We start from the raw sequence: 27624 nt of genomic DNA on the forward strand, positions 1-27624 counted from the left end.
GAGTGGAATGTATGTAGGTGTTCATAATATATACGAGTGTAGTAGAAAAACAGAGAGAGATAACTATAATATTTCTAGCATTTGATAAATTAATTTGGCAAAAAAGCAAGTTGTTCAGCAGTTATGTCTGAAACATGTTTTCATTTGAAAAGAACATCTGCTGTATTTTTCTTTTCTTTCTTTTTATGGCGAATCCAAACTTCTTCCCTCATTTTATGCACAAATACTTCTAGGGCCACATGGACATTGTTTGGCTAATTTAGTCTTTTGTACTACAGCAATGCTGCCAGCACGTTAAACAAAGACCATGGCCAGATCACTGCTGTAAAATGGAATGGCTCCATTGAAGTCAGTGGAACTACGCCATTTGACACACTAGCAGAGATCTGGCCTCATAGTGTTTTGTAGATATGGGGAGAAAGACTTTAAAATATAATAATCTAATTATTCAGAAATATGCCCTTTCTCACATGACTAGTCCTATCTCAAATAAGTAGACCTGTAATTTCAATGTGTCCACTTGGATGGGTCAGAAATATTCACATCAGTGGGAGCTTCAAGACTGGGGCTTATTGTGTACCAATGCCAGGCACAGAGTAGTGTTTTGCATAATTTTTTTCAGAGCGAGGTTAGTAAATCATCTGCATTGAGCTGCTGGCTATAAGTGAAAAGGATATTATTATATATCATTTAAATTCCAAATAGTACTGCTTAAATATGTGTTAACAACTTGTAGTGATGAGATATGAATTAGTTTTAATTTTGAAAAAAAATCACATTATCTTAAGTAGTAACCATATTAATAAAACCACAAAATCACATGAGAGCCTTGAAAGAGACCAGTTTAACTGAGATCTCGGGTCAGCCTCTGTCCAGGCTTTCATTCTGCTTTACTACTGTCCAGAAGGTCACCTCAGTTAAGAGTACAAACATATTTGTAGAAGAGAAAATCCATTTGAGATGTTGTTCCAGGTCTATGCATTATTCACTTTTTCATAATGTGGGCTGATTTGAATATATATAATGTTCCCTGAAATAAAATAGTTCACACAGCACTGATGAAATATGGGTTATCTAAAATGTTTAGGTCCAGTTACTACTGTCCTGTGTCATGCTGAGTAGTTCTTACTCAAGAAATCCCATGGGAAAGACTCATCTAAGTACCAAGCAGCCAATATAATCATTACGAATTGGATCCTATGTACTTACTTGTAACTGTAGGGTTTTTTTAATTTTTCATCATACATATTAAATATTTAAAATTCAGCAACAAAATATTATGTTTGTATCTTGCAGTATCTAAGAACTAGGATTAATTTGATTCAAATATTAGAAAATATCATTGTTAGTTATCTGAATGCAGAGTGACCTCTAGTGGCAGCTTTCCTATATCACATCAAAGAACGTTTAAATCACCACGGGTTTTATATGTTGCAACTTAACATGATACAGGTGATTTAGACAGTGGTTTTAACACTAAAGTGACCTATTACCTATTTTATCCAGAAGTACTAAAAAATATAACTCAAATCCGAGATAAAGAATTCAAAAGTAGAAGAATTAACACAACATTTAAAAATTAAACAAACAATTTACCTTTTTATTTATTATGCAGTGTTGGCAGTCAGCATTATTTAAACTTGCACCATAATTGCTCATAGGAGCACATGCAAATTTATATTGACCCTCTCCAAAGTTCTGTAACATTTGAATCTTCTGTTTTCTCAGGTATGACCTTGAAGGCCACCTGACTAATGCAACCTTTCCAACTGGTGAGGTCAGCAGTTTCCACAGTGATGTTGAAAAACTAACAGGAGTAGAACTTGAATTTTCAAACAGAGAGAATGTGATCACAGCTACAAACTTCTCAGCTACCTCTACTATATACACTTTAAAACAAGGTAATTAAAGTATCTCTGTTTCTTTTGCCATAGTTATTAAATTTGAAACTATAGCCACTTGCATTTTTATCAGTTTGCCAAAAAAAAATCACCTTACTTTGTCTGAGTACTTTCCTCCGAACTTCAGCACAAATTTCTAGTTCCTGTTTTATTATACTACCCAAGTAACTACTAAAAATGGACCATTGGTGGGTGCACTTCCAACTATGAATGTATTCAGGGGTCAGTGGGTACACTCTGTTTTTTGAAACCTCTGCTATCTCTAGACTTTATGCGTAACACCATTTAGTATCTCAGTATCAAAGTGGTAAGAATTGACTTTAATGCAGTTAGTTTTGTCATTTTAAGAAATACCCCGCAAAAGATTGACTTGCCGTATTGACACTGTAACATGGAAATGCCGTCAGTGGCTGATGTGGAAAATTCATTCCTGGCAATGCCACCTTCTAGCAGTGGTTCTTATAGGAATGACAACAAAATGTAACCCATATCAGCTGCTGAGTGCATGTAGGTAGGTCATGAATATCAAGATTCTGTGTAGACAGGTGCTCAAGCTATTGCAGCTACACTCTAGTGTGCAAGCTCAGTAAAAGCTACCGTATGTATGTCTCATCGAGCTGGAAATTACACCTTCCAGCTCCAGGGCAGATGTACCCCGAGAGGTGCAGCACAGAATTCACAGCCTGGGGAAGGAAGACTTAAGGTGGCTTTAAACCACCTTAGCATTGTCCCAATCCAGGGCAGCTCCAGGGCCTGCAGCATAATTTTAATTATACTTGAAGCCTAGCTAAGCCTATGGCAGCTTCCACTGGGTGCCCTGTGGGCTGCAGCACTGCCTAGATTCTTCACAGCGTTTCATGTTCTGGTCTCACCACTGACACATCCCCTCCTGCCACCAGCTGCACCCCTGACATGCTCTCTATGCTAGGGCTTGTGGAGGGGGTCCTCAGAAGGCAGCCTTAATCACTGATTTCCACAGCACCTCTGCCAGGGAAATCCTCCCACCAACCAGAAATAGGGCTTTTCAGCCCTTTTATATGGTGTAAAGAGGACAGAGTCGGGGGAGAGGTTCTTATCCTAGATAGTTGAAAAAATAACTGTCAGACTCGACCTCAATTCTTCGTTAAGTTCATTTAAGGGTTATGCTTTACTATATTAGTGGCATATTGATCCCAACAGACTAATCATCAGCATACAGTCAGAGTGGCCAAAAAGCCAACCTGATGAATTCACTTTTTTAAAAGCCTATTGTCTGAAGGCAGATGACCTTTATTCAGGATGTAGGATGCCTCCAATATGAAAATAATAAGGCCTAAATTTACCGAAAATTTGTGTACATATCTGAAGACCTGCAGCCTCCAGGTTACAAATATATACCAATGCTGGTATATATACAGCTGCCTATAAACCATGGACAAATATACCCTTGAACATCTAACATCTGTTTCATAAAGGTGGAGAACTGAACTCTCCTCATCTTGTTTTATTGACAGACAACACGCAGAATATCTATCGGGTCAGCCCAGATGGTTCGCTCAGAGTCACATTTGCCAGCGGAATGGAGATCACTCTAAACACAGAGCCCCACATTCTAGCAGGTGTTGTTAACCCCACTTTGGGAAAGTGCAATATCTCATTACCTGGAGAGCATAATTCAAACCTCATAGAATGGAGGCAAAGGAAGGAGCAGACCAAAGGCAATATCTCAGCATTTGAGAGAAGGTTACGGGTAAGGATTCCTCTTTTGTAAAGTGCAGCATTTCTTCTCAAGACAACTGACTTAAATCTTGTTGGAATTTATTTCTTTATAAAAATTGTAATGAAGAGTATATTTTAGAGCTAGGCCTTAACCACAGATTTCAAACACAAATTGTTTCTCCTAAGCTCACAGGGATTCTGATCCATTTTTTTTTTTATTTTAGTTGTTAAACTTGACCTCTAGATACAATTGCATTTTTTTTCTTTTCAACTAAGGGTTAAATTATGATTTGTGGCAAAAGCCTGGGGCAAGGGGCAACATGTAGTTACTCTGTCTCCATTGCAGATTGTGAGTCTTTGCATTCTGACATCCCTTCTTGTTCTGGCTAGAGGTAATCTCTGCCAGCTGCCCAGTGCTGTACCTGGGGAAGATTACTTTCAGTGGTGCACTCCTGAACTGCACTTGCCAGTACGTCTGGCAGAAGGGGGAGATTAAGGCAAGTCAAAAGCTATGCCTCCATGGTGCTGTTCTCTCTCTCTCTCCTTATGGTATCCATGATACAACTTGCATCCCTCATTCTCCTGCACAAGTTCATTAGCCAGGTCACAATCTGGTCCTAATAAACAAGCATTTTTAACATTGCATCCTTGGTCTGTATTTTCCTTCCTGAGAATTCACAGATGATAATGACAGATGGTCACATTCACCATTTGATTAACAGTAAGACCCAAAGCAACTGTTAACTTGTGTAAAAAAAAAAAAAAAGAGGTGCTTTAAGAAATCAGTAATATTAGATTTATAATATAATAGTGAAAGTTACAGATGCAGGCATTACATAATGTTACAGAGGTACTCCCTTTTCTTCGTATGTCATTATATAATGCATGCATCTGTAACTTCCACTCCATGCATCTGAAGAATTGAGATTTTTTACCCACAAAAGCTTATGCCTAAATAAATCTGTTAGTCTTTAAGGTGCCACTGGACCCTTGTTTCTTTTGTGGATACAGACTAATACAGCTACCCCCTGATACTCAACTTTACAAGGGAGCATTGCACAAGTTCCTCTTCTCCGCCTCCTCTCCCTCCTTCCCAGTGCTTTCCCCACCGCCAAACAGCTGTTTGGCTGCACTTAGGACTTTCTGGAAGGGAGGGGGAGGAGTAGGGAAGCGCCGCGTCTCCACTCATCCCCCTCCCTCTCAGAAAGTCCTAAGCACCGGCAAACAGGTGTTTGGCGGCAGGGGAAGCTCTGGGAGGGAGGGGGAAGAGCAAGGACGCGGAGAGGAAGTGGAGTGTGGGTGGGAAGAGGTGGGCCTGGAGTGGAGTGGGGATGGGAAGAGGCGAGCCTGGAGCATCTCCCGGCAAAGTCGGCGCCTGTTCTTCTGGGTAGAAGCTGCCACTGCTGCTGCGCAAGGTGCTTCCTAGTGTCCTTGTCTGCAGCGGGCTGTGCCTGTGTGGGGAAGCCAGGGGCACCTCCCAACCACAGTACAATAGAGTGCTGTACAGTATATAATGCCTTTTGTCTGTCTCAAAAAAATTTCCTTGGAACCTAACCCCCCGCATTTACATTAAGTCTTGTGGGAAAATTGGATTCATTTAACACAGATTCACTTAATGTTGCATTTTTCAGGAACATAACTACAACGTTAAGTGAAAAGTTACTGTGCTGTATTGGCAAAAGTGCGTGTTGTAGGAATGAATGGGTGGCTCAAACAGCCTTCAATGTGCAATTTAACCATTGGTTCATTTCTGCGTAGGTCTTTCAGACTGTGCTTAGATAACTGCCAAACACCTATTTAAGTGCATTGACTCATAAAAGTGATAAATGTCAAGGTTCATCAGATCATTTATTCTGTCTCATATTGCCTTATGTTCAAGTGCTTCATCCTGCCCAATATTGTTCTGATATTCACCTTAAATTTCCCAGTGGCTAATTTTATTCCATGTTCTTTTAACTCATTTTCATCTGCACCTTTGTTTTCTTCAGTAGCAAATGCCAAAAAGGAGGAGGTTCACAGGTGTGTTGGGTCTCGAGGAGTGAAATATGCTTAAGAAGTGAAATATGTCCATTTATTGAAAAATTACCAGCAAATTAAAGCACCCATAGATCAAGTGCTGAGTTGAAACTGCATGAAACCGCTAGTCCATTTGTTGTTCTGTTCAGTAGGAGAATCTACAGTGTATTACTCACTTGACATACTGTCATGGAAGCTCAACCCCTCCAAAAATAACCAGCCACGTCACAACAGTATCATCATTATTGTGGTAAACTAAAAATAGCCTGATTGTACTCTTGAGATGTGCATAACACAGAGATCTTCCACACACAGAGCCCCTCTCTGGCTCAGAAAGGCATCTCAACTGCCTAGCTGGAAGAGTTGTCTTCTCCCCTAGATACCACCAATAGTTACACGAAGATGGAGGGCAAACAATTGGCATGCTGAGAGAGGACTGGATGAGATAAAAACCGGAAATGACAAAGAATATTATTCTACCTATATTATTTCTCAATGTCCACTCCCATTCCCGCTCCACAATGGAATTCCCCTTTGAGGGAGGGTTCTTTGGGATGCCTAGGCTAGAGGCGTTCCTGTTCTATTGGAACACCACTGCCATAGAGAAGAGCCAGAGATGAGGTTAAGGCACAGCTCCTCTGTACAGATCTCAAGGTGTCAGCAGGATTTGTGGATCCAACCTGCGGGAGACCTCATTCCTCCACTCTTACCAGAATGCTAGGGAAGAAATCTCTATGAGGATTTTCCCAGGGAAGGGGGCAATTAGAGCTTAATTATGTTTTTCTATATTAAATGATCATTTTAAATACAAGTGGGAGAAGCATATTTTTGCTCTGTCTTCTAAAGTGTAAGGTAAAGACTTTCCCCTTTAAAGTTGACTCCTTTCGTGCCAAATTCGTCTGAGATTTTGTTTCTTGAACAAGGGAGCTTCCGTGGTCACTGAGCATAAGTGCCAGTACATTTTGGGTTAGGATTTTTGGTTGGTTATTTTCCTCTCTCCCACATTTTATAAACAAAAAATACTAAAGCTATGAGAGTCGCTAGCAATGAGTCACTTCTTGTGAGCATCCAGGAAGAGGTGAGCTTTCTGGAGGGACTTAAATGAGGAGCATGTGATGGCTTGGTGGGCAAGAGAAGATATTCCATGCATATGAATAGGATCAGGGATACTTCTAAGAGAAAGGGACAAACTGAATGTCTAAGCTGGTATTGTCGATAAAGTAGGCATAGGGTCACAAGTCTAATATATAGCATAGTGGAGTTTTGTCGGGCTTTGACACTGAAGACAAAAGTTTGAATTTGGTGGTGATGGAGAAGGAGGAGTCAGGCAGATATAGGGAATTATGAGGAACAGTGCAGTTAAACACACAGTCAGAGTATCAGTGCAGATTTGGTTTTCACAGGGAGCGCTGCATCCTGCTAGGTAACTAAGCCCTTTGAAAAGGAAAAGCAGTACAGCAACTCGTCACTTAATGTTGTAGTTCTGTTCCTGAAAAATGCGACTTAAAGTGAAATGATGTTAAGCAAATCCAATTTTCCCATAAGAATTAATGCAAATGGGGAGGTTAGGTTCCAGGGAAAAAAATTTCACCACACAAAAGACTATATGTGTGTGTGTGTGTATATATATATACACATATATATATACACGCACACATAGTATAAGTTTTAAACAAACAATTTAATACTGTACACAGCAATGATGATTGTGAAGCTTGGTGGTGAAATCAGAGGGTGCAAGAGAGTGGGATATTTCTCAGGGAATGCCTTACTGCTAAATGATGAACTAGTACTTGGCTGAGCCCTCAAGGATTAACACATTGTTAAAGTAGCCTCACGCTCTACAAGGCAGCACAAATAGAGGGAGGGGAAACAGCATGGCAGCAGGAGCGGTGCCAGAGTTTTTGGCGCCCTAGGCGGGGGTCCTTCCGCGCTCCCGGTCGTTGGTGGCAATTCTGCGGCGGGGGGGGGCCCTTCCGCACTCCCGGTCTTTGGGGCACTTCGGCAGCGGGTCCCGGAGCGAGTGAAGGACCCGCCGCAGAATTGCTGACGACGACCCAGAGCGCGGAAGGATCCCCCACCGCCGAATTGCCACCGCGGGTGGCAAAATGCCACCCTCCCAAATCCTGGTCCCCTAGGCGACCGCCTAGGTTGCCTAAATGGAAGCGCGCCGGCCCTGCATGGCAGACAGAGACACACCCTGTGTGGGGGAGAGAGATGTGCATTGCCCCTTTAAGTACACTGACTCCACTCTAAGTACATTGCCTTTTTAAGTAGATCAGCAAGTTGAGACAGCAGCTGCTGCCAGCAATCTCCCTCTATCCTGAGCCCTGTCATATCCCCTCCTCCCCCCTGGCTCTATGGAGATGGGGTAGGCAGGAGCAGGGGGAGGGGGACATGCTGACATTAGCCCCCCTCTTCCCTGCCACCCGCACAGCAAGCAGGAGGCTCCGGGAGCAGCTCCAAGGCAGAGGGCAGGAGCAGCACATGGCAGTGATGGAAGGGACAGCTGAACTACTGGCAACTGACAGCCTGCTGAGCGGCTGCTGCAGAGGGGATTTAGGGGAGTGAGGAACTGATAGGGGGTCTGCTGGTCCATCCTGGTTCCAAGCCCCCACCAGCTCACTCCAACAGGGCTGCTCTTTCTGCAAGCAATGGACAAGGCAGGCAGCTGCCAAACAACATTATAAGGGAGCATTGCACAATTTTAAATGATCGTGTTCTCTAATTGATCAGCAATGTAACAACGAAACAATGTTAACCAGGGTGACTTTAAGTGAGGAGTTACTGTATAGCATTGTCAAAAAAATCAAATAAAAACTGTAACGCCAATAAATTAAAGGTATTTACGGCTTATTGTTGACAAATCTTTGAAAACTTTTATCTGGATGCAATTACAAAAGAATTACATTAGCTGAGGGTTAGAATACAAATCAAAACAAGTGCCACTTTTGCCTTAGTTCATATTGGGCCACATTTTGAAAATAAAGCTGCTAAGCACTTGATAGTCACTGTTCAAAGCCCTAAAATAGCTAGATAATGCCTTGGAAAGCCTGTGATGCGAGAGTATGAGAGTATGATGCTGAATTTTGAGAATATAAGTAAGAGGAGGCCCCAGGGATTAGACTGATTCTCACTGGAGATTAATAGACTTGCAGGAGTCCTCAAAATTCAATCAAAAAGCAGGAGGCACAATCCAAAAGTTTTGAGAATGAAGAGAGGGAATCAGGTCAAATTATTTCACTTAAAATTTAGCACTGATGTGGTTAAAGTAGCCAAGTAATTCACTCAATTGAAATAACCAATACAAATGAATTTGACTGGGAAATAAATTTAAAAGCAGACAACTATGGAATAGGATAAAAAGACGCCAGGTTATAAAAATAGTAGACTTCTTCCTCTCTCGGACTTTCTAATGCCCTTAATTCCCAGTACCTATTAATAGGCAGCACAAAGGCATGTGACCCCCAACCCCGCCTCCAGAAGATTTTTAATTCATCCTTGGAGGAGAGACAGCTTACCCATGCTAGCAGCAGGCCTTGAAGAAAGGTATAAAAGTCATATTTTTAAAAAGTGGCAAGGCTGCATGGTAAGAATTCTTCTTCCCAGAAATGGAACAGAAAAGAGGATCTAGCACATTAGTAACTAGAATCCTGTAATAGGGGCCAAACAGGGTCCCAACACACCAATCAGGTGGATAACACTGAAATTAAACGCAACTTTTTTAAGTGTAGAATGCTCTGACCTAGTACCTTCAAATATGCAAAACAGTTCATATGTGTGTGTACAGTCTTTATATTAATAATAAATCTACATGCAATTAGGCATTTTAATATAAATTTTAATCTAGCAAACCTTCTTTTTTTAATCAATTGAACTTCTATTTTAATTGACTTCTGAAAATGAAGCAGAGGCTGCTGTTAAAACCAATGAGCATGATGCATAGTAATATATCAATTAGAATTCGGTGCTGCTTACGCCTTTCTTTTGCATAACTGAGAACTCAGAACTGGATACAAACCGTTTTTTTACAAGTGACTGTCTACAAAATTGAGAATTAGATGCCTGGCTAGTCTCACTTATTTGCACTTAAAAAAAACCTTGCTGTCTAAAACTCAAGTCAGAAGTTTTGAGGATATGGGCTTGAACAGATATGTTTATTATGCTGGTTAACAAATATTTTTTCCATAATATTACCAGTTCTCTAACTAGTTACAGTTATGGGGTGAGATCCTCTGGTGTCATTAATTGGTATGGCTTCATTGAAAATACAAGAATGTACGCATACCTGCAGACTAGTTTACACATTTTTGGTAATCATTAGGTCTGAGAATTGAAGTCAGTGGAACTACAGTAATTTGCATCCACTGAGTTCTTTGATAGCCAGTTCCTCTTTATTAGCATAGGAAAGTCACAATGTAGGCAAAGTTTGTAAGCAAACATTTGACTTGTGCTGGATATTGGAATATCCCAATTCCCTTTCCTCACATTAGCTCATTACTCAGTTGTTTATCGACTTCAGAAACCATCTTTAAGCAAAACCACTGTGATTTCAAATCAACATTTTTGTGTTGGCTTAGAAATGAGGACTCATAATTCAGCAATCCCTTCTAAAAACTCAGTACTGCTTTGCACTTCTGAGAAGTGAATTATAAAATAAAAAACAAAAACAGAAATAAAACCCTAAATTTTATGAAACCAGCAAGATGTTCATATGCCTCATCCCTTTCTCATCTGTTTTTGATTCTTATTCATTGAGTCATATCTGAATTAGAGTGCCCTACAATCATAATATTAATAACAAGGAGAACATTAAATTTATACATAGATGTTAAAAGAATATTAGTCAGGATTTATCCTCTCCTTTCTTTTCAATGTGTTTTATTACCAATCCTGGTTTCAGAGACAGTAAATTTACTAAGAAATGTCCGTCACACAAATATATCAACAAGTTGAACTGAAAATCACTTTTTACTTAGGCTCTTTAACTATCATTAGAACATAAATTGTAATAGTTACAGCCATCTACTGAAGTATGTAGATATTTTACAGCTGTAGTAAATGAACACTGTTAAATATAGAGATGTAGGTATATAAAACCACAGGAAAGACAGTTGAAGAATGAACACCTGCTTCTTCTACATTTCCAAACAATTTGTATCTAAAGACAGAAAAGATGTTCCTTTTAATCACTCACACTATGTGTGAACCACAGCTTGGGCTAGTACTATTTAACATTTATTTTAGAGCTGTGTCCACAGGCCACAATTAGGACCAGGGCTCCAAACTGCTGGGTATTGTACAAACACACAATGTGACATCATCCCTGCTGCGAGAAGTTATATCACAATTTATTGTTCAAAATAAATTAATGCAAGCATTGAACACTTGTAGTTTGAAGAAACAAGTCAATAAACAATCTATGTTATGGTTCCCTAGATTATAGTTGATAAGTGTACATCTCTAATTAAAACTGAACATAATGGTAATAATGATTGTCTTTGGTGACTGAAAAATTTACAAAGATAGGTTAAGGAAGAAAGGGATAGATGCATTTCATTGCTGGAGATCTGGGTTCAAATTTTCAATTCTCACGAGATTGGAATTACTTTCTTAATTTAACCTATTTGTCCACAAATTTTGACACAACATAGTATGATTAGTCTACTCTCTGCTCAGAAGACACTTGAAGCTGGAGTAACAGGAGTGTTGCAGGCCATGGATATAGTGCATCGAGACAGCTGGTGTACAGAAAAATGCTGGCACTGTTCATTGCTATTGTTGACATCTGCGTACTCTAATGAGGAACAGACTATGCAATGATGCCACAATAATCTAGTACAAAAATATTGATGGGAAAAGGTACAAAAGGGAGATAAAAAGGCCTCCTGATATAATGCAAGAATTATGTTAAGATCATTCTTGGTAAACAAGAAAAGTGTGAAACCAAAATTGGTGTGTCAAAAACTAGGCCTAATTGGTGGACAAAATAATGAGAGGATGGGCTATTTCACCATTCACTCCATTTTGGGGTTCTTTAAGAAAGAGACTTTTGAGGATGGAAATGGCTGTTGGCGTGAGCTTCACCATCATGGCTGCAACCCCCACAGTCTCCTAAGATTCAGGTCCTTTGTCATCCTAATCCTGAAAGATATGCTGACCAAACTGGTCCAGAGAGAGGGAGCCAGATGACATCACCACCTCTGCCAATTTTGGCTAAATCTCGAACTCCATCTGGGACGTAAGACTTTGTCTCCTCCCTCCATGTGTCCTTTTCCTTCCCTAACTTAGTTTCTTCTCTTTTCTATCTCTCTCTCTCCTTTTTCCTTCTGTCTAATCAGAGTCTGGCTTAGCTAGCCATGACTGTGTATTTTTGAAACACTGCTGTAAGTCTGTCACCAGAAAGAGGTAACTAAAAGCAGTACCCTAAACAGCACGATCCTGGGACAATTTTGCCAGATCTTGAAGTGGCTAATAAGGCCGTGTTTTGTGCCTGTGTTTTTCCAGCGGCAAGGCTGCAAGTGAAAGTCAATACCAGAGACAGAAGCTGTTTTTTCTCTCTTTGCAGTTTTATTTTTTCCCTTTCTGTGTGTTTCTCTTGTTTTGTCTTCTTGGGAAATGGGATCCAACTTTAACAACAACAGCAATAACAACCTCGCCACCCCATCGCAGCTAATGATGTCTCTTTTCCACAAAAGGGACAGTTATTACTATCTTGAAATACTATTTAAGAGACTGTCAGACAAGTGGGTTTTTCCTTCTAAAAACTCTTTCAAACTAAAGGTAAGAAGGAACAAAGGATGTTATTAAAATGAAAACCTTATTCAATACTTTACATTTTAAATGCTTTAACTCTTTTCTTTCTTTTTCTGTAGCTTTAATGAAAGATTCGAAGGAATTTTGATGGTGTGCTTGCCATGGTATTAAGCCAGCTAAGGTATACCGAGCTATACAGAGGTATACCAAACCCTGAACCTTGTCTAACATTGTTTAATGGTGGACAGCAACTGGATTATATTAACATTTTTGACTTTTTAGGCCTATTCCATCTAACAGTGCCCACTGCAACTTTATGCAGTGGGTCCTTGCCTGGCTGACTGGAAGAAAAAGTGTTGTTGCTTCTTTAAGGGCTCCCCCTGCAACTGCTAACAGATATGATGGAAGGGGGAAAGTTCAGCTGTATGGAGTGGGAAGAAGCAGGAAACAGCTGGACTGGAGAAGGGGTGCGAAGGAGGGGTGTCATTCCCTCAGCAGCTGGCCAGAAGGATGGGGGGTATTAATATCCCATGCAGTCCTGAAGAATGGGCTGGCAGACTCCACCTTCCCACTCACAGAATCTGAAAAAGCACCAGGTTCCTTCATGATCCACTGTGGTCATTACACTAGTTTTCCCTTTTCCCTATGGGACTAGGAAGGATTTTTTCCCTCAGCGCCAGATTGGCTGAGGTGGGCTGGGATTTTTCACTTTCCCCCCAGCAGGTTTGAGACCCCTACTTGGGGCAGGGGAGTTAGATTATAATGTCACATCTTAGTTCATAAAACTTGTGGCCAGTGCAGGAACTCAGTATGAAAGGGATATTGGTTTTGGATAAATATAGATTGGAAAAGGATGTAAAGGAAAGCATCCCTTAAGGGTGGTTTGGAGCTCCTATGTCTAGTACAAGGGGAGCCTTTTCTAGGCCCCTTAATCCTTTTAGGGGGAGGATGGTTGGGTCCCAAAAACAGGATGGCTGGCGTCAGGTTGGGGATTATGTGGAAATGATTAAAAAAAACCGTGATGACCTGCACTGTATAATTTAATGCTGTGTACCCCCAGATATTTTAAGTGAATAAAATTGCGGCCTAATTAAACCCCATCCATTGCCTCCTGTCTTTCTTCCGGTGTGGCCGGACAGTGGAACTATTTGATTTTTCTGGATCGATTGCCACTGTCGGTCAACTTTTTCTGCCTTCACTCCCTTATCAGCTGCTTCCCTGATCCCATGTCCTGAAGTTTATGGACGTGAGTGGAGAGTGTGTGTCTGCTAACATATCTGTTCCATTTTCTGTACTACTTTCATGTGTACCCTAACATCGACAGCTTCAGAGTAGTAACTATGCTATCAATATTAATGGAGATTAGGAGAAGCAGAATGTCTGTATTAATAGAGCCAGCTCAGCTTCACGTCTTTGCTTGCATGGAATCAGGAAGTCAATCCGTAGGAAGAAGAAAGATGAAGAAAGGAGGAGGACTTGGGACAAGATAAGAACAGAGAGATGAAAGGAAATTTTAGGGTGTTAGAATAGGAGGTTTTTACATAAAGCAAATCCTAATGTGCTGAAATTTGAAACATGATTGGTGTAAGAGTTTTAGTTGTGTCAAGGGAAGCTAATGGTACGTGCTAATTTTAGATTCCAAAGCAATTGCTAATAACCTGACAAAAAGTTTTCCTGGGAAGATTTTCTGTTTATCGGATGTTGCAGTTGCCCTGGATAACATCAGTCTGCCACAACCAGAGTGGCTGTTCAGCTGTAGCATGCTTGGGTCTTGCCTTTCAGGTGGCAGATTGCTTATTATAAGGCAAGCCATACGGCAATACACCTATGGTGGTTGAAGTGCTCTGGTGGGGACAAGCTGATGTTACATAAAGCCACTGCTACTTCAACAAAGAATCAGCAAGAGAAACTGTGAACAATACAGCCCTGAACATTGTGACTAGCAGACACTTTACACTGAAAGGTCTCACTCTCTTCACTTTCTGGATTCATGTTCCTTAACACCCTGTAAGTAAAATAACATTTTAAAATGCACTTTTATAAATACAGGGAGGGGGCAAATGCAGCTATCTCCCTCTGTAAATCAGAGTGCCAAAATTGGAGAGCAAAATTCACTTTTTACTTTTAGGTAAGTTTCATAGTCCAGCTATATGAAATGGACTGAAACTTTGGATTTTCTCATCCTTAATAATTAATATATTCATATACTATTAAAAATATAGTGTATTTGATCATTCAGTTGTCATAGAAATGCTGCAATTGTATATATAAGATACATTATTCTTACATATTTGTTTTTAGGCCCACAACAGAAACCTGTTATCCATTGATTTTGACCACGTAACCAGAACAGGAAAGATCTATGATGACCATCGAAAATTCACTCTTCGGATTCTGTATGACCAAACGGGACGTCCAATTCTGTGGTCACCCATCAGCAAATATAATGAAGTCAACATCACTTACTCACATTCAGGATTAGTGACCTACATTCAGAGAGGAACATGGACTGAGAAAATGGAGTATGATCCAAGTGGGAAGATAATTTCCAGAACATGGGCAGATGGTAAAATATGGAGCTACACATACTTAGAAAAGGTAAATCAATTTAAAAATGGATGATTATGTTAAAGGGACTAAATTATATCAATATAAAGACTAAATTATAAATACATTCACTGTCATGGTAAGTCTCCAGCAAAAGTAACCAAGAACCCTTTTTAAATGGGAACAATAATATATTTAGATAAAATGTCTTTGGACTGTTATCACTTAGAACACCATAGTTAGGCATGTATTAAAACTAAATTTGGTGGAATGTTTTCCCTTGTTTCATTTTGACAAGTTTATTCACTTTTTTGAAAGAGACTTTCCCAAAGGAAAAATTTATGCAGAACTATAAAATTGAGCAGTAACACTTTTATGCTAGAATGAGTGGCACGTGGAATTAAACTATAGTTTTTTATTTTTTTTATTTTTCAGTTCAGTTAATGTGCTTCATTAGAATAATATATTTTTAAAAAATTATATAAATGATTTTCAAGTGGATTGGAAAGGAAGATAAGGGTTGGATTGCATTAATAATGGGAAGGAAAGTTGCAGGAGTCTAAGGTCATCAATTCATATCTGCCATAGATCAGTATCAAAGGTTATTAGCATCTGAGAGTTGTTAATGACTTATGTAAAATGCATTGATGGGTTCAGTCCAGTTCCAAGTAGATGGGGTCCACAAAACCTCACCGTCACTTTTGACATGTGTTGTCATTCTGTGTTGAGATGTGTTGAGAATCAAGTACTTAAAGAATATTGAAACTGAATTATCCTCTGACTTACAGAGCTGGCCCTTCTAGGTCAGGATTATGGAACAATGTAAAAAAGCTTATAGTACCACTGTCTATATTGTATCCTGTGCATAAAGATATTGGTTTCCAAGGCTGTCTAGCCAGCATTTTTCAGGAGAATCATATTCACTTTTTTGAAAAAGAATAAAAGGAGATGGAAACAATTATTCCACTTTTGTAAAGGCTTCATGACCGAGTTTCCTCAACAACCATTATCTGCAAGTCACATAATAAGGGTACAAAAGTTGCATACTCCAAGGTGGTGCATCATATTTTCTGTGTGCCATTTCTTCAAAAGCATTTCAATCCACATTGTAAGTATATCTCCAAACAGCATCGTCTACAACTAAAAAAAGATAGTGGCAATAATTGAAAATATCCAAGATACCATTAGTTTCCAAACATTTCCCAAGCTGTTAACCACAGGAGTCTGGAGAAATGACTCAAGCAAGACAAGAAATAAAGCTGATAGGTTATATTATATGCTAGGAAATCCAATTACTTATAGTTATTTATACATTTTAAAGTTGTACATGTGTACTTTTAAGATATCCTCTGCTATATATATTTTAAGGTATTTAAGTCTGATCCTCCAAAAATTTGGAATTTAACCCAGAGAGAAACCTCATATAGCTTGAAAAGCACATAAAAATGTGAGTCCTCTCTTATCTGTACACATTGTGTCATCTCCATTTGTTAATAAGATTGACCAACCAGAGAGGTTTCTGAAGTTTGATTCAAATGAATTTGTCAGGAACTCTTTTGTCTGCATATTGAGTGAAATTCGGAAGTAAACAGGTTTCCTTCTCGGGTGGTGCTATGAGAATAGCTTTGTGAAGGTACCATATTTTTTCTTTGGCCCTGAAAATTTAAAAGGGTTTGTACATGTGAGCTTTTCTAAGCCAGTTTATCTTTTCCTACTCTGTGTTGAGTTCACAAGCATAGATGTATAAACTAATGTGCTGCAGTTTTTACACATATGGCCAAATCCTAGTCTCCCAAAAATAAATGGCAAAACTTCTACTGGCTCAAGGGGAACAAGGATTTGGTCCATACTGTAATTCCCATGGGAGTTAATGAGAAAAGGGAGGTGAGATTTTTTTTTTTTGGACCAATTTCTGTATAAGCTCAAGAGCTTGTGTCTCTCACCAACAGAAGCTGGTCCAATAAAAGATATTACCTCACTCACCTTGTCTCTTTCATATCCTGGGCCCAACACAGCTACAACAACACTACGTACAACTATGGGAGTTAATGAAAGTCAAACATGATGAACTTGATCCTCCATACATGCAATTGACATTGTCACCAATGAGTGTTCCAAACACGAAGAACAAATTCAGGATTGGTCTGACAAAGCCCTGTACATCAAGTGAATGGTTTGTGGGATCGCACTGAGAAATAATTGTTTGTTGTATGCATTTTATAATGATTTTTAAAGTTGTAATTGTCTCAATCTTCATGTGGCCACAATTATTTAGTTTTATTAAAAAATCAATCAAGTAGTTCACTTTGCTTTCTTAAAATTACATTTAATAGGTATAAATTTTTTTTTGGATAGATTAGCATTCTTTATGGCTTAATTATGGTATTCTGGAGCTTTAATAGTGGACAAATATCCTTCCTTTCTCAGTAATTTAATTTAAAAAAGCGCTTGGAACTAGAGTTAGGGTTCTTCTTGGTGGGGCACTTGGAGCTAGGGTTAGGGTTCCTATGGGTAGGGCTCCCTACCCTAGGGTTAAGGTTCCCATGGCTAGATCTCAGTGCCTTAGAGGTGGGGTTTGTATGTGTAGGGCACTTATGGCTCGGGTTAGGGTTCCTATGGCTCCCTGCACTAGGATTAGGGTTCCTACAGGTAGGGGTCCCCACCCTACTGTTAGGGTTCCTATTGGCAGGACACTTAGAGCTAGAGTTAGGATTCCTATGGGTAGGGCTCCCTGCCCTAGAGTTAGGGTTCCAGTGGGTAGGGGATTTGGAGCTAGAGTTGGGGTCCTATGGGTAGGGCTCCCCACCCCAGGATTGGGGTTCCGATGAGTAGGGCACCATGAGGATAGTACAGGAAATATTTTTTTACTTAATTTGGTCACACTAATTTACTTGTTATTATAAAAACCACTGACTACCCAAAGCTCACTTCTAAAATCCTGCTCTATTTGCAGCCAGACAAAATACTTGGGCAACTGCATGTTAATGTTGAGCAGATGTGACATCTAGTGGCTGTTTTTAGCAATGTATCTGTTTTGTGTGTTCTCAGTGGAGATTCCAAGCTATAAACTCTACGTGTTTATCTGAAAACATCATGAAGGCCTCAACCCATTTGAGTTTCAACATATCTTCGCCACTTTTATAAAATGCGAGCTTTCCAGATGTTTTATGAGCTAGACCATGAAATCCTTTTGAATTAATTAAAACACACTTGCAAGATAGTTTAAAATCTATTCTGACGTTTTTAGAATAGATAGGAAATTGCCTTTTATTCTCTTTATAATACACACTGATAATACTGGATAGGATACTATGTCTCCAATCTTTGTACTGTCCTTTCACTGTCCCGGCCAAAACACAAAGTGCTGTGAAAATGGCACAAAAGGGCACTAAGGTTACATTAGAGATGCTTCTGAACTTGTTATTGGCAGAGCAGGGAGCGTTACAGCAAGAGTCATCACATCAGAACAGGGAGAGGTCAGTAAGTGGTTTACTGCAGAGTGGGGACTGGAAAGTGAGAATAAAATAAACACTATGTATATGTTATAAATGTTTGACAAACCAGCAATTAAGTGGTAAGGAAAAGCTTGGTGAAAAGTCTCTTCACCGACTGGCACTGGATAACTCAAGCATGGCAAACGTTGATGTTCTTTGTCCTGAATACAGGTGCCAGATGTCTTTCACCAAAGGAAGGCTGAAATAAATAGTGAGGGGGAAAGAATGAGAAATGTAAAGAGGATTGGCTTAGTCCAGGGGTCGGCAACCTTTCAGAAGTAGTGTGCCGAGTCTTCATTTATTCGCTCTGATTTAAGGATTCGTGTGCCAGTCATACATTTTAACGTTTTTAGAAGGTCTCTTTCTATAAGTCTATAATATATAATTAAACTGTTGTATGTAAAATAAATAAGGTTTCTAAAATGTTTAAGAAGCTTCATTTAAAATTAAATTAAAATGCAGAGCCCCCCGGACTGGTGGCCGGGACCTGGGTAGTGTGAGCGTCACTGAAAATCAGCTCACGTGCTGCCTAAGGCACTCGTGCCATAGGTTGCCTACCCCTGGCTTAGTCTATCTTCACTCCTTTGGGCAGACATTTAGGTATTTGTTAGAGTCAACTGGCCTAGGACCACAGTGTTCAGCACCTTACAGGATTGAGCCCTTACTGTCTTCCATCCTGGCAGAGTTTGTGCGCAGAAACAAGTTGTTTTTCTTAATTTGTTTCCAGTGTTCTGATGTCCTAGAAGGTTGGTTGCAATGTTGCTCTTTAGAGCTCTATCCTGCAAGTTTCTGAGCTCTTTGGCATCAATCATACAAAGCACTTAGTTCTTCGAGTGCTTGCTCATATCCATTCCAGTTAGGTGTGCGCGCGCCGCGTGCACATTTGTCGGAAGATTTTTACCCTAGCAACACTCGGTGGGTCGGCAGGGCGCCCCCTGGAGTGGCGCGCCGCTATGGTGCCGGATATATACCCCTGCCGACCCAGCCGCCCTTCAGTTTCCTTCTTACCGCCCGTCGTCGTCGTTGGAACAGTGGAGCACAGCTTAGCTGACCTCCGCTTCCCTAGCTACTCGTAGTTCTTGTGTATATAATTATAATCCTTTTTATATATATATTTATATATACTTTTGCGTTTTTCTTTACTAGTATAGTTAGTTTCTAATAGTGGGGTTCGGGAGTAGCCCCTTCCCCGCAACGGTGCCGGAGCCCATGCCCGGCTCACCTGGTTCTTAGACTGTGCTTGGCCGACCTCAGGCCGTTGCTGACAGGAGATCCACACGACTCCTGTTTACGGTGCCTCGGGGACTGCATTTCACAGCTAAGTGCCCATTTGCAAGGCGTTTAAGCCGAGAACAAAACGTAGAAGCGGCACTTTCATTTCCCCTCCACCTTCTGCACCGAGTTGCTGGCTACTCGGCGGACAGAAGTGCCTCCTCGGCACCGGATTTTGTTTTCCCACCGCACCGCCATTACCGGCACCGAAGTCGACTCGGCACCGCTCCCTCTCTCTGAGGTTGAGAAGCCCACGACTCCTCCTGCCAGTGCCTGACAGCTCCCGGCATGCGCCGTGGTTGAACTCCCTGCTCCTGCTGCTTCTGTGCCAACTGCACCACAGCCAGAGAGCTCATTTCAGTCGGATCGCCTGGCCCAACACCTGCAGAGGCACTGAGGACACCGGCACTGTTGATTCTGGTCCCGCCGAGGCCGTGAATCCAGTGCCTGTCTGCTCCCCGGCATGCGCCGTGGTTGAGCTTCCTGCTCCTGCTGCTTCTGTGCCAACTCGCACCTCAGCCAGTTGAGCTCGTCTAAGGTCGGATCACCCGGCACCGACAATCTGCCGGCAGCACGACAAACGTCCCGGCACCATCGATCCCGGTCCTGCAAGGGCCGTCGAATCCAGTGCCCTGGCCGCGTCCCCGGCATGCGCCGGGTTTGAGCCTCCTGCTCCTGCTGCTTCCGTGCCACGGCACCGCAGCCAGAGAGCTCATCTAAGTCGGATTGCCCGGCACGACACCTGCACCACGGCACCGACAACATCGCACCGTCGATCCTGCGGTCCCACAAGGGCCGTCGAATCCAGTGCCTCACTGCTCCCCGGCGCACACCGTGGTCGAGCTCCCTGCTCCTCTTCTTCCCGTGCGAAACAGCACTGCAGACAGAGAGCCTGTCTCAGCCGGATCACCCGGCACCGACATCTGCTGAGTCGCACTGGCGACGTCAGCACCGTCGATCCCGGTCCCACAAGGGCCGTCGAATCCGGTGCCTGACAGCTCCCCGGTACGCACTGTGGTCGAGCTTACTGTTCCCTCCACGCCGGAGACATTTCCAACGGCGAGGGATCTCATTGCCATGACAGAGTTGGTTTCTGCTGAACCCCCGGCATCGCCGCGGTGTGGGTAATACAGTCTCTTGGCAAAGCCGCCTTGATACGACCATCCTCTGTCAGACAGCAGAGCGGCACCGTTCATGATCACGGTCCCGCAGACGCTCCAAGTCCCATCGGCGCTCCCACTCCCAATGCCTCTTACAGTCCCGATGCTGTTCTCCTCTGGCACCGGTCGCAGTCGCGCACAGGTCGGTGTCCCGTTCACCGACCCGATAATCTCGGCACCAATTCTGGCTCCCAGCACCGCTACAGGCACTGTGCTCCCGCAAGCCGCTGCCCAACCTCGAGATCTCGTTCGACCTCCGGCACCGCTCTGGCCTCAGGTCGGATCTCGTTCCAGGTACCAGTGCGCCTTCCGGTACCGGTCCCAGGTGCCGAGGTGGGCAAGGTCTGGTAGAGTCAGACTCTGCCCATGGTTTTTCAGCACCTCCATGGCCGTCCGGACACGCACATCCGTGTCTTCCCATGCGGACAGCTCTTATGCTCAGGACCGCGATTCAGTTGTGCCTACCAACAACCTGAGAGCCCATCAGGACCTCCTCTGGAAGGGTAGCACTCAATGGCGACCTCCAGGGCAGGAGGTCCCGGAGGTAGGGACCGGTAGTGCACATTCTATCGGCGGTTGCCCCACTAGATGGGCCCGACCTGTTTATTCGGACCATCTAGGCGAATGCCGATACTCTATGGAGTGGGTACAACTACTTGTCTGTCCATCCTCCTCCCCTGCTCACTAGTCATTCAGTTGGTTGAGAAAAAGGGAACGGCATGGCCAACAGGCTGCCAGTCCCCGAAATCGAAGGGGGCTAGGCGAATGACCCTACTCAGCCGCAAGTGTGTATTCTGCAGGGCCTTATAGCCCTTGCGTGGCAAATCAATAAGCCCTGCTTAGCCCCTATAATCATTACACCTGATATAACGGTGAATAAAGTTATGGAGCTTCTCCATCAAGTTTCCCGCCAACAGTTCACTGCCTCTTGGTGTAGGAAGGGAAAGGCGGCCAGAGCTTCTCTCCAGGCCTCGTTACCACGAGGAGCATCTCCTGGCTTCAGGTTTCAAACCTCCGGCCTGTTCACGACTTACCATTTGTTGGTAAAGGCCTCTTTGCGGTGAAATCAACCCCAGGACTGCAAAGCCTGAAGGGCAACAGGGTCCTAATGCGCTCTCTCTGGGCGTGCGTACGCTGACGACCTACTGCAGGCCTTTCCATCCCCAGCCACACGGCCACACTCTGTGCCTAACCACAGATAGGACTTTGGCAGACAGCATGGTCTGAGGTGGTCGCAGACGACCGTCAGGACCCCTAGAGGGCCAAGATCGAGGCCCCTTGCAATCACGACCGGGGACAAAAGACAAACTTTCGAAGGTGCGCGCCGAGGGCTGCGTACTGGTTACAAGCGGGATCCCACTCCTACTTCCTCTTAGTGTGGTCCCAGTTAACTTCAGTTCGCGCTGTTCCCTACACATGGTGGAGTATGGGTACCACCTCCACTTTTGTTTTCCAACCCTGTCCCTCTTCAGGGACCTCTCGGGCCGCAATTCCTCTTAGAAGAGGTGCACACGCTGATGGACAGGGGGCAATTACTTCCCTTATTCCGTAATCCCCCGACTTGTATGGAGGTCTCAGACCTATCCTAGACCTACGAGGACTCAACCAGTTTATGATAAGGTTGAAGTTCCCACATGGTATCCCTGGGAACCATTATTCTGTCCTTAGATCCTGGAGACTGTATGCTGCCTCGATATGAAGGACGCATACTTTCACATTGCCATCTCCCTCCGCACAGGAGATACCTCCACTTTCTAGCCAACCGTCGGTACTTCCAGTTATGGTCCTGCTGTGTTTTGGGCCTTTCTACAGCCCCGCAAGGCATTATCCACGTGTGTGGCCGTAGTCGCCACCCACCTCCGCCGACGTTTGGATGAGCGTTTTATGCATCTGTATGATTGGCTTATCTGAGGAGACTCCAAGACGCAAGTCACTCGGCGTGTGGCATCATCAGGGACTATTCACATGTCTAGGCCTGATGATCACTATGGAAACATCCACTCTGGTTCCCACGCAGAGGTTAGACTTCCTAGGGACTATCCTGGACTCCGAGCTAGCCGGATCCTGCTTACCACAGCCACGGTTTCAGGCGATGGCACCGATCATCCGAGTCTGAACTTTTCCAACGACCTTGGCTCGCACTTGTCTGGGTCTCCGGGTTCCATGGGCTGCCTGCTAGTTTGTAACCAAACACGCTAAGCTCTACCTCTGTCTTCTCCAAGTTTGGCTCAAATCGGCGTACCGCCCGGACAGGGGCCCATGGTCACGATAGTCACCATTCCCTCGAGCACCCTAGGCTCCCTACAATGTGGCTAACTCCCTCCCTGGTGTGGGCAGGGGATGTGCCACTCTATCCGCCCAGCCCTCACTGTCCTGGCGACAGATACATCATCTCTCGGCTCAGGTGCTCACCTCAGTAACCTTCGAGCTAAGAAGCCTTTGGTCTTCTCAGGAGCTGGCGTTGCCACATCAATGTCAAAAATGGGAGCAGTCTGCCTGGCGTGCCAAAAGGTTCCAGCCAGCAGATGTGAGCCGTGGCGTCTCAGTGTTTTACAGCCAGCACAACGGCCATGTACTACATAAAACAACCTGGAGGGACATGGTTCCTCCTCCTTTTGTCAGGAGGCCATCCATCTCTGGGACTTTTGCATAGCCCACTCGATAAATCTGGTAAGCATCCGTTTCTCCTTGGCCGCTTGACTCAGCAGGTCTTTCCTGTCTCATGAGTGCTCGCCCTGCCTGATGTGATGCATTCTGTTGCCAGAAGTGGGGATTTTTCCACATATGGGCCTGTTCGCTTACCACGAGAACACGAAATGTCCGAGGTTCTGCTCCTCCCAAGGTCTCTCCTCTGGGACCGATCTCGGACACTGTCCTCATGCCGTGGAAGGGCCAACGCCTTTATGCCTCCCACACCGTTCCCCCGGCTCATTGGGTCCTGCTCACTACTCGCAGGGGCAGGGCGCGCATCATCATGATCACTCCAGCGTCATCGAGGCAGCGCTGATACGCCAAAACGTTGCTTGGCCTGTCATTAGCCTACCCAATTAACCCTGCCACTCCACCCAGACCTCATACCTCAGGACTGTGGCAAAGACTTCGCCGCCCTGGACCTGCAGTCTCTTCACCTCACGGTGTGGCGCGTACGTGAACTATCAACGATAGCAGGAAACCTTCCACCTCGGCAAGGTGCCTGGCAGGTGGGAGCGTTTCTCCTACAGCGTGCAATCACACTAATGTTTACTCCTGCTGAGGTCTCGATCCCCTCTATTTTGGACTACCACTGGTCTGCAACAGCAGGCCTACGAAGGTTCTCATCGCCAAGGTTACTACTTGGCAGCCATCTCTACTTTCCACCCAGGCGTAGGTCTTTCGTGTGTTTTCCACACTCCCATGTGGGTTTCGAGGCATTCCTTCAGGCTTGGAGCGCGTATGCCCTTATGTATCCGTCCGCAGCCCACCTCGGGACCTCAACCTGGGTTAACTCAGGACTATGTCTCCTCCATTCGCCTGTTAGCGACCTGCCTCGCTGCTATAGCCTGTCCTGGGGAAGCACAGCTTAGCCTCGTAGCCATTAGCATCGGCCAGACGAGTCTTTCGAGCTCAGGGCTCTTATGGTTGGTTCCGCCATACATTCTGTTCACAAGACAAGGTGCAGTTAGAACCCACCCGGCTTTCCTCCCTAAGGTGTTTCGGCCTTTCAGTGTTAACCACACTCTAACGCGAATGGGGACAACAATTGCATCCTGTGGACGTCTGTGGAAGCTCGCATTTTGTTTGAGCGGGACAAAACATTTTGTAACACGCCCCAACTCTTGTCACAGTAGCTGACCGAAGAAAGGTCCTACCTGTTTCCTCTCAGAGGATCTCATCTTGGTGATGACGTGCACCCGCACTTGTTATGGCTTTGCTCACTTCGTTCCCCAAGCCACATCACCATGCATTCTATCCATTGCTCAGGCTTCATCTGCCGCCTGCTGACTTCGTTACCTATCCCACGAGATCTGGTCGCGCAGCTTCCATGTCCTGGTCCATACCTTGCTTCGCATTATGCTCTGGTTCACATGTCAAGAGGATCTGCAGCTTTGGCTCAGCAGTTTTACATTCTATTCCATATTTCACTCCGACCCACCGCCTACATAAGGCTTGGGAATCACCTAACTGGACATGGATATGAGCAAAGCACTTCGAAAAGAGAAAAGACCGTTACTCACCTTTGTAACTGTTGTTTCTTCGAGATGTGTGTTGCGCCACTAGTCCATTCACACCCGCCTCCTTCCCCTCTGTCGAGTAGACCGGCCAAGAAAGGAAACTGATAGGGTGGCTGGTCGGCAGGCAGGTATATATCCAGCACCATGAGGCGCGGCCACTCCCGAGGGCGCCCTGCCGACCCACCGAGTGTTGCTAGGGTAAAAATCTTCCGACGAACGTGCATGCGGCGCGCGCACACCTAACTGGAATGGATATGAGCAACATATCTCGAAGAACAACAGTTACAAAGGTGAGTAACCATCTTATCAGTGTGGCAATTCATGTGCTTAAGTGCTTGGTAGAATTGGGGTCAGAATGTAAGTACTTTTCTATAACAAGCCTATACTGCAATTCAAGTTATGGGGCCAGAATATGTAATATCCGAGAACAGTCATGGCGCTTACTAGAGCTGGGCAAATACTGCTAAGACTTTCTACAAATAATCACTCTAAACTTTTTGGGGATTCGTTTCAGCAATGATAGCTCCCCAAGGGAGAACAAAAGTTTACAGAGACTCAATTTTAAATTGGCAAGCAGAAATATTTCTGCCAGAAGTGTTGGCAGAGTCATCTAGTCAGGAAACTGAAAGCAGACCTTGTGATTTCTCTGACCAGTCACAACCAATCAACATAGCAAATATCAGTGATTCACAGAAATTAGTTTATAGGTTAAACACCAGAGATAAAAATACTTATCCAAAAAATAGCCCTCAAATAATTTTGACTCCTGAATAAATTTGAGGATATGCTATGAGCAGAGGAGAGTACACGTGGAATGGACCAAGTGCTGTACTTATTCTGTGGCGCACAAAGCTGTTCAGCTGGTATAAGCATCATGCTAAGGATGCCAATAAGAGCTAAACAAATCATCAGCAACAGTGAATGCTGACTCTTTTCTCATCATCTAGGAACATTTGCTGGTGTGGTATTTGTGTTAGTGAGGGAAGTTCTGTCTGAATTTGCTTCCTGGGTAGTTGCCCTATGTGTTTCAGAGTGGCCTACTGAGTTACAATGAGGCTGCAATGCAATACACTGAGAGCTACATCTGCCTTAACAATTTTGTGTCTTCACAGCCAGTGTTATTTCAGACTTTTTTTCCCCCCTGTAAGCAGCCTCTTTGGCCACATGTTTTCCAAGGCTCAGAATTTTGTTTTGTTTTGTACAGAGAATAAGAACAAGCAACTGAAATGGGAATCCATTTCAATGGTTCTTTAATTTTCTTGCATCTACTTGATTACTAATCATTTGTTTGTCAGTTATTTACACTCTAATTTCTATTTCATTGCAGTCTGTGATGCTCCTCTTGCACAGCCAACGCCGCTACATTTTTGAATATGACCAATCAGATTATCTGCTCTCAGTCACCATGCCAAGTATGGTGCGCCATAGTTTGCAAACCATGCTTTCAGTTGGGTACTATCGCAATATCTACACCCCACCAGACAGCACTGCTTCTTTCATACAAGATTTCACCGGAGATGGACGACTTCTGCAAATACTATATCCTGGAACAGGTCGCAGGGTCCTTTATAAATATACCAGACAGTCCCGACTATCAGAGATTCTTTATGATACTACTCAAGTTACATTTACATATGAAGAATCTTCTGGGGTTATTAAAACAATACACTTAATGCATGATGGGTTCATCTGCACCATCAGATATAGGCAAACAGGTGGGTTATAACTATCAATATTTTTAAAGGGCAATACTGTCACCTCTGGTAAAACTTTGGCCCCTGAACCTGCAAACACTGTCTATCACAGTGTTTCTCAGACTGGGGCCGCTGCTTGTGTAGGTATAACCCTTCTGCCCCTCTGAGTTGGCAGCAACAAGGGCCAGGTTCAGTATCCAAGGGTTCCATTTTAATAATGCAATGCAAAACTGGCTTGAGCCCCCAGCCAGAGACCTGGGACAATTACATACCACCCTCCGGGCACTTCTAGGAGGCAATACTTCCCCTCTCGCAAGCACAGAGTCTGAGTTTAGCAAAGTCCTTTTAATAAAGGAGGAAAACAATGCGGTACTATGTTGGGGAAACATCACAAACAGGATTCATAACACAAACCATGAGCAAAAGACCCACCCCCAAGTAAGTTTGGCAGTATCCTTTTCCCCTCAGGGTCTTAAGTCCAACCACCCAAAAGATCACCCCAAAGTCCCAAAAGTCTCACTAGTCTATCTGGTATACAGCCTGAAATCAGGCCTTACTATTGAAATCAGGTTTTTATGTTGAAGTAGAAAAATGTGTATGTTGGTCTGTCCACAGACATGTAAAAGCTATCCCATTTGAAATATGAAACGTTCTTGTTATCATTTGCTGTGAAGTGGCTCTTATAATATTTGATTATTTGTTATTCCAGTATAAGGACATTTGCTAAATAATAAATCAAATTGCTTTACTGTTTGCATTTTCAAGTTTCTCTGTCATGACAAATTCAAAGAAATTATTTATATCAGGAATGTGTTAGCCATGTTAAAACTAAATTCAAGTTAATATTAGCGTATAAATAAGTATATGGAAATCAG

At 43.3% G+C, this 27624-nt stretch overlaps 1 protein-coding gene across 9 annotated transcripts in view; it reads left to right on the forward strand.

The window, feature by feature from the left end:
• TENM1 (teneurin transmembrane protein 1) overlaps positions 1-27624 on the forward strand; it is a 1495391-nt gene that overhangs the window by 1462371 nt on the left and 5396 nt on the right. For all 9 annotated transcript variants that reach the window (XM_075068828.1, XM_075068831.1, XM_075068830.1 and 6 more), the window contains 4 exons: positions 1729-1901; positions 3395-3630; positions 14673-14969; positions 26383-26770. In XM_075068828.1, coding sequence (XP_074924929.1) covers positions 1729-1901; positions 3395-3630; positions 14673-14969; positions 26383-26770 — 1094 coding nt within the window. The remainder of the gene's footprint in view (positions 1-1728; positions 1902-3394; positions 3631-14672; positions 14970-26382; positions 26771-27624) is intronic.

This window comes from Chelonoidis abingdonii, chromosome 8 (assembly GCF_003597395.2).
Source record: "Chelonoidis abingdonii isolate Lonesome George chromosome 8, CheloAbing_2.0, whole genome shotgun sequence".
Classification (NCBI taxonomy): domain Eukaryota; kingdom Metazoa; phylum Chordata; order Testudines; family Testudinidae; genus Chelonoidis; species Chelonoidis abingdonii.